General features: G+C 44.1%; 2 protein-coding genes across 4 annotated transcripts; one reads left to right on the top strand and one right to left on the bottom strand.

Moving 5' to 3' along the window:
• Nucleotides 1-1413: 1413 nt before the first annotated feature.
• On the top strand, nt 1414-8826 carry LOC129329365 (zinc finger and SCAN domain-containing protein 2-like). 2 transcript variants are annotated; one of them, XM_054978904.1, is made up of 4 exons: nt 1414-1500; nt 2717-3730; nt 5351-5477; nt 6102-8826. In XM_054978904.1, exons 2-4 carry the CDS (start codon nt 2960-2962, stop codon nt 7919-7921), a joined length of 2718 nt encoding a protein of 905 aa, XP_054834879.1. In that variant the 5' UTR covers nt 1414-1500; nt 2717-2959; the 3' UTR covers nt 7922-8826. The 2 variants fall into 2 exon arrangements, with proteins under 2 accessions (XP_054834879.1, XP_054834880.1); XM_054978905.1 differs by having other exon boundaries at nt 6105-8826.
• Nucleotides 8827-15042: 6216 nt separating this feature from the next.
• Nucleotides 15043-18238, bottom strand: LOC129329411 (uncharacterized). Of its 2 annotated transcripts, none has more exons than XM_054978977.1 (3): nt 18175-18238; nt 17240-17859; nt 15043-16204 (listed from the first exon to the last, which is right to left on the bottom strand). In XM_054978977.1, exons 2-3 carry the CDS (start codon nt 17804-17806, stop codon nt 15503-15505), a joined length of 1269 nt encoding a protein of 422 aa, XP_054834952.1. In that variant the 5' UTR covers nt 17807-17859; nt 18175-18238; the 3' UTR covers nt 15043-15502. The 2 variants fall into 2 exon arrangements, with proteins under 2 accessions (XP_054834952.1, XP_054834953.1); XM_054978978.1 differs by having other exon boundaries at nt 18172-18195.
• Between the last annotated feature and the right edge of the window lie 2399 nt (nt 18239-20637).

Raw genomic sequence — 20637 nt, forward strand, 5'->3', positions numbered from 1 at the left:
TTCTAATATACACATCCCTTGTGATGGCAAATTTCAAGAGAAGGGACAGAATGGAGAGCCAGTGTTGTGTAGTGACTAGAATGTTGGACTAGGATCTGGGACACCCAGGTTCAAATCCCCACTCTGCCACAGAAGCTAGCTGGCTAACCATCAGCCAGTCACATTCCCTCAGTTGAAGCTACCTCACAGGGTTATTGGGAGTATAAAATGGAGGAGTATGATGTAAACAACTTCAGGTCCCAATTGGGGAGAAAGGCAGGGTCTGAATCAAGTAAGTAAACAAGTAAGTAAATGATGGACAGCATTAGACAAAAGGGTCTGCTTCTGGTGACCTATGGACAGAAAAGCAGCTAGAAAACTTCTAAATAACTTCAGGACTCTTCAGAACACTGTTTGAAAGCAAGTGCCACAGAGTGCCGGGGGGGGGGCAAGGCTTTGTGCCACCGCACCTGTTTTACCTGCAAGAGGCCCCACATGTAATCTCTTGCAACTTCAGTTCTAAACACATCAGAGTCTGGGAAACCCTGAGGTCTTTGAGAGTGGATGTCAGTAAGAAGCAAGATGGCTCAACGGTCTGACTCAGGAGACTTCTACACGTTTTGTCCGCTCTGGTGGGTCGGGTGTCATACTGGGGTCCCTCTTCTCCCCAAACCCTGCCCTTCTCAGGCTCTACCCCCCCCCCAAATCTGGATTTGGCAACCCTATCTGGGGCTTGGGCAGACGGTTCCAGGTCTTGCAGGGATGCCAACTCCAGGTTGGAAAATTCCAGGAGATTTGAGTATGGAGCCTGGAGAGGGCAGGGTGTGGATAGGGGAGGCACTACAGTGGAGTATAATTCCATAGCATCCATCCTCCAGAGCAGGCATTTTCCTCAGAGGAACTGATCTCTGTCCTTTGGAGATCAGCTGTAATTCAGGGAGATCCCCAGGCCCATCCTGGAGGTTGGCAACGCTACACGAGGTAGCGGTACCAGTGATTCTGGGGCCCTATCCTTTACTTTTGCCCAGAGCCCCACAATCACAGAGACCGCTTGAGGGCAAATGGCTGCTGGCTTTCTAAACAGGCTCCAATATACAGTGAGATGGAGCTTTTAAAAAAGCAATGGAACGATGAGAAATTAGAGAGAGAAAAAACTCCGAAGTAACTCTCATTAAATACATAAAGGTTACCGACCCCTAGTTAAGAGTTAGTTTTTGTTGTGGGGAAGAGTCCCTTGTACTAGAGTGAAACACGTGAGTTTTCAAGGCTCTACCGCATTCCGCTTTTTTGTTTGCTGCTCCCCCTCCGGAGTGAGATGGCGCGGAGGCTGATTACAACGAAGGGGTTAAAGCAACAGGGCTCTGAGTCCTAGAGCGGACACGTGGGAAGGAAAGGTGGAAAAAATAAAGGTTCCTTCCTGTCCTTTTTGGGTAGGCAGTTGTTTGTATATATATATTGCAATTTGCAGCTGGTGAGAGGTTGCTAGTACCTGGGGTTGCCGGCAAGTGATGCAAAGAGCCGGTGAGTGGAAAGAGCATTTGGAAGAAGGGAAGATTCTGCATATGCAGCCGGGTGGCTTTTATTTTCATGACCCCAGATTCTGGTAGGAGGCTTGCGTAGAATTGCAGAGCAGGTGAAATATTCTCTTTAATGGGTGAGCGGCTATCAAAATTGCAGGCTGCAATTTTACATCGCTTGATTTACTATTCCCTGGCAATTATATATATATGGGTCTTCAGATATATATATATATATATGGGTCTCGATATTTCCATGTTTGCCTATTAAATTAATAAAGAGATGCAGACAGCAAGCTGTTTGGTTGTTGGGGGTTTTCCGGGCTGTATTGCCGTGGTCTTGGCATTGTAGTTCCTGACGTTTCGCCAGCAGCTGTGGCTGGCATCTTCAGAGGTGTAGCACCAAAAGACAGAGATCTCTCAGTGTCACAGTGTGGCACAGTTTCCACACTGTGACACTGAGAGATCTCTGTCTTTTGGTGCTACACCTCTGAAGATGCCAGCCACAGCTGCTGGCGAAACGTCAGGAACTACAATGCCAAGACCACGGCAATACAGCCCGGAAAACCCCCAACAACCATCGTTCTCCAGCCGTGAAAGCCTTCGACAATACAGCAAGCTGTTTGCTGCAATGTTAGGCATGCTTACAATAATTCCATTTCGCATTTTAACAGATTTTGCAGTTTTGAACTAAATGTAATATTGACATTGATCAAAAGCATTGGAAGACCTCTGCTAGATTGCGTCAGTGCCCAAGATCCCGTTTCCCACAGTTCCAAAGGAGTTAGCCATGTTAGTCTGCCGTAGCAAAATAGCAAAGAGTTCAGTAGCACCTTGACAAAGAGAGCTGTGGCTCTCGAAAGCTTATGCTACAATAAAGTTGGTTAGTCTTAAAGGTGCTACTGGACTCTGCTATTTCCTACAGTGGTCACCTAGGGGCTTCTAGAAAGCCCCAAGCAGGGTATGAAAGGCCTCAGGTCTCCCAGCTACTGATGCTGAGGTGTACACTGCCTCTGAAACTGGAGGTTCCATTTAGCCACCTTTAGCTATGGGACTCGAATAAATTTATCTAATCCCCCTTTAAAGTTATCTAAGCTGGCTGTTGTTGTATCATCACACATTACTAGATCTTGGGGTTGACCAGATGTTTGAACCTTCACTCCAACTAATTATATCTGTTTTGGTTTTCCTTTGTCTCCTTTTCCCCCCCCTGGCCACAGAAGAGCGTAGTACTATCGAGAAGTATCATCGGGTCCCACCATTTTTTAACGAGCTGCGCTGTGTCACTATCTGGTTTGGAAGATCCCACCAGCTTCGTTGGATTGGTGTCTCATCCTGATGAAACTTCCTGGGTACCGTGAGAGAGCTGAGGTGGTCCACAAGGGTGGTGAGCACTGTGGTGGCAGTGAGAGGGTGTGTGTGTCCATGCATGAGTGAGACAGGACTGTCTCTTGTGGAAGGAAATGGCTGCAGCCCAAGAGACAGCAATTACTTGGGAATTGCTAAAGCAGGGGATAGAGCCAAAAATCAAAATGGAGGAACAAGACTCAGCAGGTCTTGTACCAAGGGAAGAAGCAGAAAAAGCAGATCAACTCAAAATAGGGAGTGCCTGCGAGGTTCTCTCTGGGGAATCGCCACAGCCAGTGAAACAAGAGCCAGATGAAGAGCTGTCTCAAAACTGGGATGCCCAGTTGCAAGAATTCCTGAAGACACTTCAGATTCCTTCTTCTGGCGGGGACAGCCCACAGCTGCCTGAACGAAGGCAGTGGAATGATTGTCAGACGTCTCGCATGCCTTCTGAGGGAGTGACAGAAACCAGCAAGTGGCCTGGTGGACTGTGGGCTTCTCAACTCCAACCGATTCCCGCTGGAGAAATAAAGCAGGATGTTGAAGCCATGAGCTGTGGGAAGAAGAAGGAGAGAGTCCGGACTGGAGTTACCGTTGGGGTGGAGATATGGCGCCAGCGCTTCAGGAAGCTGTGCTATCAAGAAGCCAGTGGGCCTCGAGGGACTTGCCGGCAGCTGCAGGAGCTTTGCTGCCAGTGGCTCAGGCCGGAGAGGCACACCAAGGAGCAGATCTTGGAGTTGCTGATCCTGGAGCAGTTTCTGGCCATCCTGCCCCCAAAGATGCAGAACTGGGTCAGAGAAAGCAGTCCAGAGAACTGCATCCAGGCAGTGACTCTGGCGGAGGATTTCCTTAAAGTGCCGCAAGGTCCCAAAGGATGGAAACAGCAGGTGAGAAGAAAGCACACATCCCCAAAGAATGAGGTGCTCCTGCAGGAACTAAAAAACCCAAAGGGAAAAACTAACAAACAAAAATAAAGTGAAAAGTGAAGTACAAAATTAGAGCAATCAATTTTGGGTTTTGTATAATAGTCAATGAGGCTCTAACACACAGGGTTGTTGGGAAATAATGGTGGTATAAAATGTTCATGTGAACAAAAATCCTGGTTAATTCAGTTCTGTCAAGTACATCAGGAAGGTTGTTGAATTTAGCTGGTTTTTGGTTATATAGCACGGCCACGGGGGAATCTGGATCCTTCATAGATATTCAAGCCCTTTCATTTTCTTTTTAAAGTCTTTAGTCCCTTTGGTGGTGGAGAGGGCTAGTATCAAGTCATAGATGATGTATAGCAACCCCAGTGGAGTTTTCATGGCAAGAGACTAACAGAGGTGGCTTGCCATTGCCTGGCTTGCAACCCTGATTTTTGTTGGAGGTCTCTCATCTAATTACTAACCAAGGCCGACCCTGCTTAGCTTCTGAGATCTGATCAGATTGAGCTTGTCTGGGCTATCCAGGTCAAGGCTTTAGTTCCTTTACTTCTAGAGATATAAGGAAACATCTATAAACACCATTTTGCCTAATTGCTCAATAAGAAACAGAGCTGTTCCTGTCTCCCACTGTGCTGGGCAATGAATGTAAAGGGAAATGAAATAATGGATAAGCACTGGGCCCTTGTTCTTAAATTTTATGAATTCCTATGTTTTGCTGTGATCTCCTATCCCACCACCCTCGGGTCACGTTGCCAAAAATTTCTAGCTACAGACCTCATGAAATTTTGATGGGAGCTGGTTGAAAAACTGTTCACCCTTCAGCCATAGTTGTGTTTAGTCCTTGTTGAACTATGTGAGTCTATTTGTTGTTTGGCAGGACACAAATAAATCGGGGAGGGGGGCACAGTATGTGGACATATTATAACTAAGATGGTGTGATACAGCTGTTAGCATGCTGGGCTTAGATTTGACGAAATCCCTGCTCAGACAAAATCCTCATGGGGCAACTTGGCGGTTGGGCTGACATTGCTACCTCAGAAGGATGTTGTGAGGCTGAAAAATTATATTCCACTTTAGTCAAGACCCAGAGTGGCTTATTGCATCTTTCGCCTCTCCCCCCACTTTAGTCTTTTATCAGCAACAACCCTGTGAAGTAGGTTAGAGATTGTCACAGGCCCAGAGCCACCCAGTAAACTTCCATGACACAGCAGGGATTTGAAGTTGGTTGTTCAAGGTGCTAGTCCGGCACTCTAACTGGTATGCCATGCGGAATTCTGCATACAAAACGTATGTTCTACACTGCATCATAGCCTTTCTGCAGTGTACAGTCCCTGCTCCCACCACCACCAATCACCCACAGGAAACTTAAAGCCAAGTCCTCTGTCACATGCTGTGACCCTCATACCCAGCCTAGGCCAATGAATTACCCCCAAGATGGTTAAATTTATATTTCCAAATTGTTCAGCAGCTAGAGATATTCATACTACTATGTTTTGGGGAGCTTTCCCTAGGTCCCCCTTTCTGTCAACATAGTTCTTTGTCTACTTCCTGATTTCATTTTTAATTGCTTTTCCTCTCCAGATTAAGAGATCATCAGAAGATATGGTTATAAATCTACCTAGGACAAGTCAGACAGTACCAGGCACGGCGAAGAAACAGCATTTTATGGAAGCTGAGCAGTGTGTTGATGGAAGTGCAGATTTTTCAGGTATGACTTTATCAGGCAGGGTCTGTCTTACAGAACTCCTGGAGCAGTTCTGGTTCCAGCTATATTGTTCCCTTGAAATGAATAGGCCCTCTTCTAAATATCAATTGTTAATGGACAATTGCGGAAATTATATATTTCTGAAATGTCTACAGATGGATTAAAACCTGGATCTTCACTGCCTACTGCCTGTCTGCAAGCTTGTCTAGCCATTGGCTGATGTGCTATGATGTCATGGAAAGCTAGCAACGCTGCCAGGAACAGTATATTTTTCAAGCACTGTGCTGTAATGGAAGCCACTTCAGCTGTAGCTGTCAATCTATATTAGCATTGTTCGTTGGATGTCCAATCCTGTTGTCTGTTTTGATCTTACACTATGTAATCTGCCTTCAGTGAGAAAGGTGGACTAATATAAATAACATAAATAATATTAGGCTAAGGGAAGCTGCTACTGACCGGTCACATTCAGCAATGTTTCACCTTTGTCAAATAATAGGCACTCCACTGATCGTTCAGTTGACAATCTGCAACCGATTGATTTTGACCAGCATGCCAATATTACTTTAATTCTCTAGTCTCGAGTAATATCATTTAGATTTACTTCTGGATTTTCCCCTTTTCCTTCAGCAGGTGATGGGTGGCTGAATGAAAACGAGGAGCAAAAGCCCTTTCTGGAAAGCCCTGAGCAAGAGGAACAACAGACAGTGTCTTTGGAAACAGCCAAAGAGAACCATTCCCTGTGTGCTGGAGAAGGTGATGAGAATCAGTGCAGGGCAGAGAGGCAGAATGGAAATGATAATGAGAAGGAGGTGACTTGGTCTGTATTTAATGAAGGCACTTGCCACGATCTTGATCAAGCCGCAGTCCAGCAGTGGGGAGATAAAGTGAAAGACGAAATGTGCGAAGAAAGCTTGACTCAGAACTCACACCTTCCTTCCAGCGAGAGCATTCACATGGAAGAGAAACCATATAAGTGTTGGCATTGTGGTGAAAGTTTTGGTAGCAGTTCTGATCTTGTGTCACATGAGAGAACTCACGTCGGGGAGAAACTGTATAAATGTGCCCACTGTGGAGAAAGTGAGAGAACCCACACGGGGCAGAAGCCGCATAAGTGCACACATTGTGGGAATACCTTTGGGTGGAACTCTCAAGAGGGAATACCTGCTGGTGAGAAGCCCTATACCTGCTCAGAGTGTGGGAAAAGTTGCAGTCAGAGATCAGACCTCCTTAAACACCAGAGGACTCACACAGGAGAGAAACCTTACAAATGTGCTGTGTGTGGGAAAAACTTCACAAACATTTCGGGTCTCAAAGTCCATCAGAGAATCCACACGGGAGAGAAACCATACAAATGCTCGCACTGTGGGAAATGTTTCAGTTGGAGTTCTCACTTCATGTCTCATGAGAGAATCCACACAGCATTGTGTTCGTACTGTGGGAAAAGCTTCAGTCAAAAGTCAGACCTTGTAGAACATGAACGAACCCATGCGGCAGAGGAGGCGTTTGCATGCTTTGCCTGCGGGAAAACGTTTGAAATCAGCTCAGAACTGGTTGCGCATGTCCGGATGCACAAAGAGAAGCCTTTTGAATGCTCAGTCTGTGGAAAAACCTTCCGGAACAGCTTGCAACGGATTGCACATCAGAAAGTTCATACGGGAGAAAAACAGCATAAATGCTCCCACTGTGGGAAAAGTTTTAGCCAGCGGCAGAGTCTGATTATTCATGAGAGAATCCATACAGGAGAAAAACCGTATAAATGCTTAGTGTGTGGGAAAAACTTCAGAAATGTCCCAAATCTTAAATCGCATGAGAGGACCCATACGGGAGAGAAACCATATAAATGCTCCTACTGTGACAAAAGCTTCCGGTGGAGCTCTCACTTGGTGCTGCATGAAAGAATCCACACGGGAGAGAAGCCTTACAGATGTTCAGACTGTGGGAGAGCCTTTGACCGGAGATCCAATCTCCTTGTGCATGTGAGAATCCACACTGGGCAGAAACCTTACAGCTGTTCAGACTGTGGGAAAAGCTTCACCTCAAATTCTGTTCTTCTTCGACATCAGAAAATCCATGCAGGAGAGGACCCTTGTACTTGCTCAGAATGCGGGAGAGTATTCTGGCAGCGATCCGATCAGAGCGACCGTATTGGAGAGAAGGTATCAAAATGTACCGAATGCTTAAGAAGCCACTATCTGAGCTCGGATCTGGTGGTACGTGCAAGAAACTGTGCGGAGGAAAAACTGTTTGAGTGCTCAATCTGCAGGAAGCGTTTTCGAAATAGCTCGCACCTCCTCACCCATCAGAGTGTCCACACGGGCGTTCAGCCGTATCAGTGCTCGGACTGTGGGCGGAACTTTGTGAGAAGACCCAATCTTCTTGCACCCATGAGTGATCACGCAGGGCAAAAACCATACAAATGTTCAGATTGTGAGAAAAGCTTGAGTTAGAATTGGTTGTTGTGAGGTGGTAGGATAGTGGCTAGCCATGGTGCTGTCTGGTTGACCTTGGGCCAGTCTCTCTTGAACATTATCAGGATGAAATGGAGAGGGGGGTGGACCACATATATCAAGCTGAACTCCTTGTTTTGTTAGCTACTCTGTCTGTTTGCTTCTCCCTTGCTTTTTGAAATCAACATGTAAGATCCTTGGGGAAGGAATCCGTGTTTTGCTCATGACGCTCTCTAAGGTGATTATCCTAAAAATACAATTGGATGCAAGAAAGAAATCAGATAAGTGTTTATTCTGAGGGAGCAGCTTCCCTACAACTTCTGCCTGCCTTGATTTTTTTTCTGCATGGGACTTTGTGGTTAGGGAAAGAGTGGTTTCTGACAGCTTCTATGGAGGAGTCTGCATGTTATTTGGGGCAAATGGCTGTTAGAGCGGGACATTGCCTCCGCACACATTTTTTGGGAGATTGGTAAAAAGATCATTAGTATAATCCAGAACTTCTTAATTTCCTTTGGCTTCAATGGGGGCAGAAAGGAAACTAAAACACCTTTTGAAGTCTTGTTGATTTCACTGGAACAAATCTGAAGTGCTCATTTTTGGCTGTGTTGTGCTGGGTGTTGTACTTGCGGGGGGAGGGGAGCAATCTTGCCTTACACACTGAAAATGAGGTATCTCAGTCAGGACCCCCTTTTCTGTGTAAATGTGAACTGGCAGCTAGATTGTCTTTACTTTTTTTAAAAAAAATGGCCAAGTAATTTAAAAAAGAACTCTTTTTGTGATTTTCAAATTGTACATCCAAATACAGAAGAGTTATTAATACCTTACATTGATTGCTGATTGTTGGGATTTATGTGTTCAATTGTCTTTATCATTTCTGTCAAGTTTTGATTAAAATCTAACTGTGGTGCCTGTAGTCTGCATTATGTATTCCTAACCTAAATATCCACAACCATTAGCAAAGATGGCTTTAAAAGGGGACAGAACAAACCACAGGTAGACATAACTAAATAGAATTTCCATGTTTAGAGGCAGAATATCTGAAGATTATGGGCATACAATGGGGGGATTTGATCTGTGTATTTTTTAATCTTTGACATTTTAATCTTTGAAAGATTTAATCTTTGACATTTTCTCTGCTGCCTCTACAGGGACCCTGCCTAAAGAGACTTATAAATAAAACAGAATTAAAACCTAAAACATGGGGGGAAATCCTTTCTGGCTGACACTGGTTCCCTTTCGAACAGTGCATATGATGGGGATGTGGGTCTTGTTCATAACTCCCACGCAGTTAGGAAACCCCATTTCTGCAAAACCCTCTATAACCTTCAAAATGGAAAGATGGCAAAATTAGACGTTTTCTAACAATCCATTGTTTTCCTAGAGCTTCAACCTTTTTACACTTATATTTAATGCCATCCTATCACACGGAGACTAGGCTGACTCTTCCTTGATTAAAAAAAATCTTTATGATTTTTAATCTGCAGCTGTTTTGCAAGGATTTTATTTTATATATTATATTCTTTTTGCAACTATAGACTAACATGGCTACTCCTCTGGATCTATGACCACGGAAAGCACCGCATTAAGCCAAATGGAGAGGAAATCCATTAACCTCATTAAGATACGAACAGATCTCGCCCCACACATCTGACAAAGAGAGCTATAGTTCTCGAAAGCTTATGCTACAATAAAGTTGGTTCGTCTTAAAGGTGCTACTGGACACTTTGCTATTTTGCAACTGCAGACTAACACAGCTATTCCTCTGAAGGAATGGTAGGACATGTCTTCTATACATCCCCATGTGAATTCCATAATAATATTAAAAATTTCAATTCCGTTCCTGAAGTTTTTCCACATTCCAAACATTTCTAGAGCTACCTTCACTCCAGATCTGAATTCTATAATGAAAGTAAGGCCTGAAATACAACTGAAGTTCTTCCTGCACTGAACAATTCGGGTTTCTCTCCTCTGTGTGTTCTCTGCTGTCTAGCAGTTACCACAAAATAGAACCTCTTTATGCACTTCAAGCCTTTCTAAAGATTCTCTCCAGTGTGACTTCTTTAATGTATAGAAAGCTTAACACAAACAATAAAGCTCTTTCCACACTCCAAGCACTCATATGTTTTCTCTCCTGTGAATTTTCCAATGTTTAATAAGTTGGCTACTAAAAGGGAAGCTCTTTCCACATTCCAGGCATGTGTAAGGTTTTTTTTCTGGCATGAATTCTTTTGCAAAGTCGCTATGAATATGAAAGCTCTTTCCATATTCCCAACAATTATAAGGTTTCTCTTGTGTGAATTCTCTGATGTTTCATAAGTGCATTAATAACATGGAAACTCTTTCCACACTCCAGGCATTTGTAAGGTTTCGCTCCTGTGTGAATTCTTGCATGTTCAGTAACATGGCCACATTGTTGGAAGTTCTTTCCACACTGCAAGCATTTAGTTTCTCCCATGGGAATTCTCTGATGAATACAAAGCAGACCACTGACACGGAAGCTCTTTCCACACCCCAAGCATTTATAAGGTTTCTCCCCTGTGTGAATTCTCTGAAGTTGAATGAGAACTCTGCTGTAACAGAAGCTCTTTCCACATTCCCAGCATTTATAAGGTTTCTCCCATGTGAATTCTTTCATGTTGGCCACATTGACAAAAACGCTTTCCCCACTCCCAGCATTTATAGGGGTTTTTCTCCTGTGTGAGTTCTCTGGTGTCTAGTAAATTTACCACTATCAGAGAAGCCCTTTCCACGTTACAAGCATTTATAAGGTTTCTCCCGTGTGAATTCTCTGATGTCCTGTAAGTGCACTACTGTCACAAAAGCTCTTTCCACACTCCAGACATTTATTATGTTTCTCTCCTGTGTGAATTCTCTGATGTTTCATAAGAGAATTACTGACATGGAGGCTCTTTCCAAACTCCAGGCATTTATAAGGTTTCTCTCCTGTGTGGAGTCTTTGTTGGTCTTCCCATTTTAATTTATTATAAAACCTCTTTTCACATAGGAGACCCTTATACATTCTCCTTTCCTTCTGTGTTTTTGAAGGGATGAACACTTCATGAAGGTTCTTGCCCTCAGTAACTACAGATGTGGTCCTCTGTTCTGGTGCTGTTTTCCTACTCTGTTGCCTCTTTGGTTCATGTTGATTCCTGGTGTTCTTTTCCACCAATGGGTCCTGGATTATTTCCAAGGAACAAGTGTTTTGTTCCTCCTCATTGTGAGTCTCACCCACACCTCCTGTTGGAATAAAGGAAAAAACCTGATTCATAATCTGGGGATGGAAGTCCAATTAGAGGGCACAGTCATTAAGGGAGCTTTCTTTGGCCTGACCTGGGACCCAGAAGCACCCTTTCAGTCTCTAACTACACGTTATTCTGAAGGATGGGACAGCTCTGAGATGAGAGGCAGGGATCATAAGGACCACCTTCTCCCAGACGAATGTACTCATCCCCTCCTGTCATCTTCTCAGGCTCTGCTTTGGGTGCCCCTGCCACCTGAGGCTAGATGGGCAGCAACCCAAGAAACGTCCTTCTCGGCTGAGGGGCCAAACTTTGGAACTCCCTGCACAGATTCATCTGTTTTCCTCTGTAATATTTGTCATGTAAATAAGTCAGTGTGTTTTATGTCTGAGCATTTATGAGGGGAGGGTTAGTATTTGTTACTCTAGGTTTCAATGCAGGCCTCTAAAGAAAGAAAGGAGGAGGGGTGGATGGATGAGTGAAGTGTGCTCAGACTGGATGGTAGCTGTACCCTAGGGGGTGAAGTGTAGTTTTACTCTAAGAACACAGGAAAAGGTTTTCAGTCAGTCTTTGGGTATATCAGAGAGAGGTTAAAAAGGAAAAGGTAATCTGTGCAAACACTGAGTCATTACTGACCCACGGGGGAACGTCGCATCACAACGTTTTCTTGGCAGACTTATGGGGTGGTTTGCCATTGCCGTCCCCAGTCCTCTACACTTTATCCCCAGGAACCTGGGTACTCATTTTACCGACCTCAGGAGGATGGAAGGCTGAGTCAACCTTGAGCTGGCTATTTGAACCTGGCTTCCGCCAGTCATATTTTTTTTTAATTCCACTATGTTTCATGAAGCCATGCTACCTTTTCGGTCAGATGCAAGAAAAATAAGTAGGCTAAATTTCTGCATATCTCCCTATTTCCCAGTCTCTTTTGTTCCTTGAACATCCTACCTGCAAAACAACTTTGAGCTGCCTAAAAGCTTGCACCAGTAGCTGACAACAGCTCGCTTGCTTTCTAGTTCTTGATGTACAAGCCTCCCCCCACTCTTGGAAACTTTCGAGAAGACCCAGAATGGGGGGCGGGGCACAAATTCCATAAGGGTAGCTGTGCTATTCTTTTTGTAGTGCAAACAATGAAGACTCTTGTGTTGTGGCATTAAATAGTAACAGATCTATTGTGGCAGAATTTTTCACAGATTGGAGCTTGCTTCATCGGAGGCTTGTAGCATGCTCCCAGCGGGTTATATAAACAAACACGAATAGACATAGAGAGTTTGTACTGTTACCCTGGTTACAAATGGTGGTCTGAGGTTTACACAGAAATGTTGCAAATTGTACCCCTTGCTTTTCATGGCCCTTCGGTTCCACTGTATTATTTTCCTCTATGCCCAGATATTTATTTCTGCTGGCATTTCATGCATTTGACAATGTCCATGAAGGTTTCTGCCACAATAAACCTGGTAGAATTTTTACGCTACTACAACAATCCTCTTGCCTTTCTCCAGAGTAAATGACAAACTATTAAATGCAGCCACGGCATCTGGCAAATGCTGGTTGTGCTCACCTGTTCTTTACAGCCACCAGAGCTGATGGCCAGACTAGATAATCCAAAACATGCAATTTCACAGCAGGGAGGAGCCAAGACAGGAAGGAATCATCCCTTTAACACAGCCCTGCTCTCATTTTTCTCTAGAGCTCATATAAAATGCAGCTACATTGATGCAACACCTCTGGTTCCCAATTGATTATGCTACTGAGTGCAAAGAAATGAGACAGAGATTTGGAGAGGGAGGTTTGCCCTGTCTCTATTATGCTTCTTCCTGGCATTGGATAGCATTCAAATGAGAACCTGAAATGAGATCTTTTCTCTACCTCTATGCATTTCCCTCTTCGCTCTAGGATTCAGACCTCAGTTACTAGCATGGCTACTCTTCTGAAATTGATTTAAGCCTTAGAGGTTTCATGAAGAATTGGTCAGAATGACATTCTTATAAAACAAACAGGATTATAGTAAAATGGGATTATTCAAAAGGGCATTTTTTAAATAAAGCAAATAGAACACTCTCTAACTTTAATTTCTGAAAGTTTTAGGCAATTTTCTTTTTGCATCATTACATATTATACAATTTGCATTACGATGTTTTCTAATTTTGTTTTTCAGTGTTTGTAGTACGTAATTAACCTGTTTAATCTGTCTTGCATCTCAGTCTCAATGAGAACAGCAGACTATAAGCAGAGTAAGTAAATAAAGGATTCCATCTTGACTTTATTTACGATAATAAAACTAGCCTCTATAAGAGTGGAATCCGAAGCAGAAATACTATCCCACAAACAAAAGGCATTCTGCACATGTTCAGATGCATTCTTGTTGCCTTTAAATGTTTTGCTTTCCTAGCAACCATACAGTTTGGAGTTGCCTTTTCAATGGAAGTGTTTAAAAGCTCCCTTTTCCCACTGATCCTTCTTGAGAAATGGCTGTTCTCAAAGCTGCAATCTGTAAGCAAAAATATGTGGTCCTTTAATATGATCCTGAAGCCAAGTAACATATCTCAATATTGCTAATGTCCAAAACGTACAAGAAGATTTTTTCCCCTTAAGTTTAGAAACTTTTAGACATCTACAAAGAACACCAATAACTTAAATTTCTTCACTGATCCTGCCATAGCCAATCCTGCTTGGGAAATTTCTGGAAATTTGGGGCAGAGCCTGTGGATGGTGGGGCTTGAGGAAGGGAGGGACTTCAGTAGAGCATAATATCGTAGAGTCCACCCTCTTCAGGGGAACTGATCTCTGTTGCTTGGAGATCAGCCACAAAATGGTTTTTTTTAAGGATAAAGCAATAAGGCAATAAAAGGCAATAAAAATCTTGAAAAACCCACCAATCAGAATCTTAGATAGGGACACTGACAAAGTCACATACAACTCATACAGATGAAGCTGGAGGCACGCCCATGTTTTGCAGGGCACCAATACTTTTAAAATACTATTTTTCTCATTTTTTCTTTTTAAACATAAGGTTTTCATTCGTGAACAGAAATTGTTTTCATGTTAGAAAATAAAAATTATGTATGATTTAATTGAGCATATGTATGGCAGTTTATCCACTGGTCATATCTTGGCCATGGCCCTGATTCACTCCCAGCGCATGTCAATGGAAGCAACATACAAATTCTGCTGAGAACGGTTCTGAGTAACCTAGCAGTGAGAATATCCAGGGTCTACAATATGTAGCAATGAAAAGATTCGGCTGAGTTTGTAAGGACTCACAGAAGGAATTGCCATTTTAAGGCAATTTTCCTTAAACATTTGACAGCTTTTGTGGTGCTTTTCATGAAATTATAATAATAAATAGTAATAATTCCTATTAACAGCAGAACTAGAAATGCCAGATGAAGTCATGGCATATTACAGAGTTGAGGGGTGGGGTCAGGTGGGGTCAGGAGGACCATTTGGCTCAGGCCTCAAATTCACAGAAGGCCTCAAATGTAGTCATCTCATGTTATACCACAATTTTTGTAATGTTTTAGCATTTCTTCATTTTTTAATATACCAGGAGCCTCAAAAAAATGGAAGGGGCCCAGGTATTTCTGGACCTGAAAGGCCCTGCATGAACCCAGATACCTTCTACTTAATTTGACCTTCCCCCTATCAAGATCAGTCTTGCCTACTCTGACTGGCAGCAGCTCTTCAGGGTCTCAGGCTGAGTTCTTCCATATCACCCCAAAGAAGATCCTTTTAACTGGAGATGCCAGACCCTGAAGTTGAGGATCATTTTCACACAAACACACATTACAAAAGCAGATTCCAGGAGAATTAACAGAAACACCCAATCTGGTTTCAAAAAACATGTGAACTCAAGTCAAATAGTTGCAAAATGGTTTTATTTTTAAAATTAGGAAATGACCATTTGTAAGTGCTTCCCTCCTCAAAGGCCTTTCTTTAACCTGTGAAAAACAGTTGCTACTTCCTACACCTAGGAGGAGTTCAGTGGGAGCTAATCATATAGGATTGTCAATGGACTAGGGGAAAACTATATGCAGGACAGCTCCTGTACCTTTAAATGCCACTTGTCTTCAAGCCAGGCCAAGAGGCACTAGTCGCCATGACAACCACACAGAAATCAGGGAAGGACCATGTAGGCCACCCAAACTCCTTGGAGGAAGGGTGGGATCAAAAGATACTAGATTAGGTAGATTAACTGAATTGAAGAATGGTAAAATTTACTTCACATCCCTGTGGGCAACCTTCCCAGTGTCTCCTCTCCAAGCACAAACAGTGGTTTGCCTTCACCTAAAGTACACATTTGAAACGATGGAATTCTTGATTCAATCAAGGCCCATGGCAATTAGGAATCACTCATGAAGTAGCTGGCCAGGGCCTCCCGCACCAAGTTCCCATCTCGTGCATCCTCTATGGATGTAGGGTATTTCAAGTGCCCTTCAGGAGCTTGGTCCCATACTCCATCCTGGGCCCAAGGCCCATCAAGCAAAGCATGCCCACGATTCTCACATATATTGTGGAGCACAACGGAGCCCACCACCACAGGGATAATGTTCTCCTCAGCAACCTCCAAGCGGGTGGCTAAGCACCTCCACCGCCCCTTCAGCCGCCCAAAGGCATGTTCAGCCACCTTCTTGCAGTCACTCAGGCGGGAATTGAACTGCTCCTCGCGAGGGCTGAGGTTGCCAGTGAAAGGCCTCATGAGCCACTTCTTCAAAGGATAGGATGCATCGCCCAAGATCAGCGGGGGGATCTCCACATCACCAAGTGTCATCGTAGGGTTCCCGGGAACAAACGACTGTTGGTCCATTGCCTCACAAAGAGCTAGGTTTTGAAAGAAGGAGGTATCCTTGTCTTTTCCACACCAGCTGAGTTCGATGTCGATGAAACGGCCCCTATGGTCCACAGTGCCCTGCATCGACATGGGGAAAAATCCTTTCTGGCTGACACTGGTTCCCTTTCGAACGGTGCATATGATGGGGATGTGGGTCCTGTCCATAACTCCCACGCAGTTAGGAAACCCCATTTCTGCAAAGCCCTCTATAACCTTCAAAATGGAAAGATGGCAAAATTAGACATTTTCTAACAATCTATTGTTTTCCTAGAGCTTCAACCTTTTCACACTCATATTTAATGCCAGCCTATCACATGGAGACTAGGCTGACTCTTCCTTGATTAAAAAAAATCTTTATGATTTTTAATCTGCAGCTGTTTTGCAAGGATTTTCTTTTATATATTATATTCTATCTTTGAGTTTTTATAGATATTCTCTTGTTTACAATCTTTGCTGCTGTATGGTTATCCTTGCATCATTTGCCAGCACTGTGTAGTGTCAGACTAGGACCTGGGAGACCTGGGTTCAAAAAACCCCTCTGTCATGGAAGCTCACTGAGTGACCTTGGGCCAGTTACTCTCTCTCAGCCTAACCTGCCTACCTCACAAGGATGTTGTGAGGATAAAAAAAAGGAGAGGAGAACAATGTAAGCCACTTTGGGTCCCTATTGGGGAGAAAGTGCAATATTAATGGATACATTTTTTAAAATGTATATTTATGTCTAGGTCACTTTATGCTTTGTATAGGCATTATTCATTTGATTTCATTTTTATGGATTCTTTTTTTTAAAAAAAATCCACTTTGTAGATTCTTAAATAGAGAAGTGGGAAGTGTGTTTCCTAAATAAAAATTTATTCAGGGGTGGACTGGCCATTTCACTTTCAGGGAAAGTCCCCAGTAGGCCACTGATTTGAAGGCAACTTTTAAAATATCTGCATAGCCAATCAGATCTCCAATAGCCAAAAAGAATCCCTGTTGGACAAAGCCTTGTGCACTTTCTAAAAACACTTGGCAGGCACCGGGAAAGGTATCAGTGGACACTATGATGCTCACAAACACTGTGTTGGGGGCCCCTGGGATATAGCTATTTGTTGATGTTTTTATTTGTGGAGCCCCCTTTACATATCCTCAGACAGAACGGGAGGAGGGAATTAATTAGGAATTAATTTATTCCTAAATAAATTACATTGTATTATTATTATTGGCAAACAATACAAAATACTCAAGGTCACTGTTACACAAAACTACCTCTTTCGGGTCTTTGAGAGCCACCACCTTCTTGAATAGCAACTTCTCGATGGCTAGGCACACCTCGATGAAGACCTCCCCGACAGTGGACCGTCCAACCCCAAAGTGGTTGGCCACGGACCGGTAGCACTCAGTTGTGGCCAGTTTCCAGAGGGCAATGCCCACCCGCTTCTCCACACTGAGCGGGGCCCTCATGGTGGTGGTCTGGCGCTGCAGCTCTGGCCGCAGCTCCTCACAGAGTTCTAGGAAGGTGTCTTTGGTCATGCGGAAGTTCTGGAGCCACTGGCTGGGGTCCCAAGTCTCCAGCACCACACGTTCCCACCAGTCCTGGCTGAGCTGGCGAGACCAGAAACGATGGGGACCAGCATTCAGCTCTTCCACCATCAGCCGGGTCTCGTTGTCCGGACAAATATCAGGAAGGAGCTGGTGTAGCAGGGAAATATGGTTGGCCATGACCCGTCGCATGGTTCTCCGGGCCCGGGCAGCAATGCCACTGCGGTGCAGGTGCAGACGGACCAGGTTGTGTGTAGCCAGGATCACTAGGATGATTGCCTCTATGTTCTCCATTATGCCCAGAAGCACGCACACAGGACACCTACACAGTGTTGGATTTTTTTTCTCTAAAAGCCAGAGGAAAAAATCTCTCTCACTCACACAAGTCTTATTTTCTGTCCTCCTCACACCCCAAGTCTCTCAAATCGACATCATTAATATTTTAACAAAAAAGTTGATGTCTAATACTCATCGCTAGACCCCTGGAGTGACGGGTCGTCCTCGACAGACACACTAGGAAATATGTAAACACAAAATAAACTCTGCTGCAATGCAATCTAAGCCTTGCAGGAATGTTAGCAAAGGGATCTGAATAGCCGCCCCATTGTCTCTTTTTTAAGAAGTGCCACCCAAAGTTCCTTTAAAAAGAAAAGAATAACCACGTTGCAAGACAGTTTCTGAGCTCTTTTCCTTCCCAGAGGGGAGCGGCACCGAGCCTTCCTTGGCTTCTCTTCCTCCCAGGCTCTCTGGGCGTGTTTTTCTTATTGTTACCTCTCTACGTTGAGAGAGCTCCAAGAGTTAAAGCCATAGAGTGCTCTTTCCTAGACAGTCCCGAAACGTTTCAAGGGAGGAAGACTGGCCGAATGGGTAATGTGACATCAGCAATGGGCACGCCTCTCCATCTCTTAGGGCGGGCAGAGGAGAAGCCTTTTAAGAATTTTTCAATAAGCCATGTCTGCTGCTGAGATTGACAAAAACTGATTATTTTCAATGCATTGATACCAACTGGCAATTTTATGCAGTATAACCCCCTCCAGGTTTAAGATTCCTATCTTTTATTGCTGGCTAAGCTTGAACAGGTATTCAGCGAGAATTAATTCACGGAACTTTCCGCTGTAGGATGGGATGATGGCTACAGGTTTAGTAAATGTTATTCCCACACCAAAGATGTGTTGGTTAATGGTTATGAATCCTGGTAACTGAAGGAAGCCTCCATGTTCTGGTGCCCTGATTGCTAGTCATTGATGGGGGCCGGGGTAGCCAGAGCAGAATTGTTGCCTCCAGGTGCTTGGGTTGTGTTGTTATGGGTTTTGCTTAATGACAGATAATAAATACGTGGCTTTTGGATTTGTTAGTGTTCATGAAAAATACAGAGCCTCCAGGTACAGAGGCAGTATATCACTCAGTACCTGAAACTGAGAACAATCAAGTTTGTTGCTGCCTGGAAAAAAATATCCTGCCCTTTAAGGGATGCTTAATGCAATGTTATATAACAGGCAACGATATCTCTCTCTATGCCATGATAAGTTTCAACTGCACATTCCCACCCACTCCTGGCAAACCTCTGTTAAGGGAATAAACTCCCCCCCCCTTTCCCCTGCACCTCTGTTTTTATGCTTGTATTGATTATCCACTGCTTAACTGCTTTTAATGCATACTGAGTGGTGGTTTATTATTCATATATATTTTCATTGCTCTAAAACACTTCTGTCTATTCTGTCCAAATATATATATTTCAAACTTCATGCCTTAACCACAGACAAAAACATTATAAAGTACGTAAGTTGTTTTAACTTATGCTAACTTACAGCACTGATCTCAAAAAGTGGTAACCATTGATGGATATCCTTGTTTCTTCTCCAAAATTAAGCACCAATCCTAGAGCTGCTGAATCCAAGTTGGGAAACTCCAAAAGATTTTGGGACAGAGCCAGGGAAGGGAGCTGAGCAGGGATGAGATGCGATAGAGTCTGTCCTCCAATGCCATTGTTTTCTCCAGGGGAACCGGAGGTCAGGTGTAACTTCTTGAGATCTCCAGGTCCCACTTGGAGATTGGCAACCCCAGCTTACCTCCACTTCATTGCAGCAGGGTAGGAGACATCACCTCTGTGTCTGAAGGGAATATCCATTTGGAAATAGCTGCCCCCATCACAGGAGTGCTTGGCTGAACGGATTTCCCCAGGGATCCACTTTCTGACAGGTTTCACCTTCCCAGGCAGCCATTTTGAGGTGATGCCCATAATCATTTATCAACAGGAACACGCGCCATGCTCATGCTCCCAAGGAGGCACGATGACGTCACCCCTGGAAGTGATATCATTGCACTGGCCATGGGAGTGTTCCTGCACTTCGTTTGGGCCCGATTTGGGCTCCAGATTGGCCGAATTGGCCCTGCAGGAGCTCTCCCATGGCTGGTGCGATGACATCACTCCTGGGAATGATGTCATTGTGCAGGTGCTGGAGCACACGCGCGCAAAGAAGACCTCACTGCCAGCACGAGGTAAGTACCAGGTCCCCCCTCCCCATGAGAGGGTATAGGGACCTGGCAACCCTAATTCCAAAAGCACCAATAGGCTTAATAAAGCTGGGGACCCCCCACTGTTCTGACCCTTTAGTTGGCCTTGTGTTTGGATGGAATCTCTTCTAGTGCAGTCTTGGACATCCTAGGAGACAAACTAACTTGGTATTCAGAGTTTTCATCCATTTGCCCCTTTCCTGCAAGTTCCCAGTAAAACACTAAAGCCTGAGCCTAAAACCCTGTGAACAATCACAACTGCCAGAGTGAGTTCCCTATGCCAAGGCTCCAGCAAGACTTCAACAGTGTTATCTGGCTGAGTCATCCAAGTAAGCCCATTTGGAAACCATCCTAATCCCATTAGCTGACTTTTGGGGATGGTTTTTGTAAATTAGTTCATATAGCACTCTGGTGTACTGGTTAGAATGAGGACAGCTGGGTTCGAATCCATGCTTTTACCATGTAGCTCACTGAGTGACCTTGGGTGAGCCATATTCTCTCAGCCTAACCAACTTCGTAGAAAAGAACAAGAGTCCAGTAGCACCTATAAGACTAACAAAATTAGTGGTAGGGTGTGAGCTTTCATGAGTCACAGCTCACTTCTTCAGATC

This window comes from Eublepharis macularius, chromosome 4, assembly GCF_028583425.1.
Source record: "Eublepharis macularius isolate TG4126 chromosome 4, MPM_Emac_v1.0, whole genome shotgun sequence".
In the NCBI taxonomy this organism is placed as follows: Eukaryota; Metazoa; Chordata; class Lepidosauria; order Squamata; family Eublepharidae; genus Eublepharis; species Eublepharis macularius.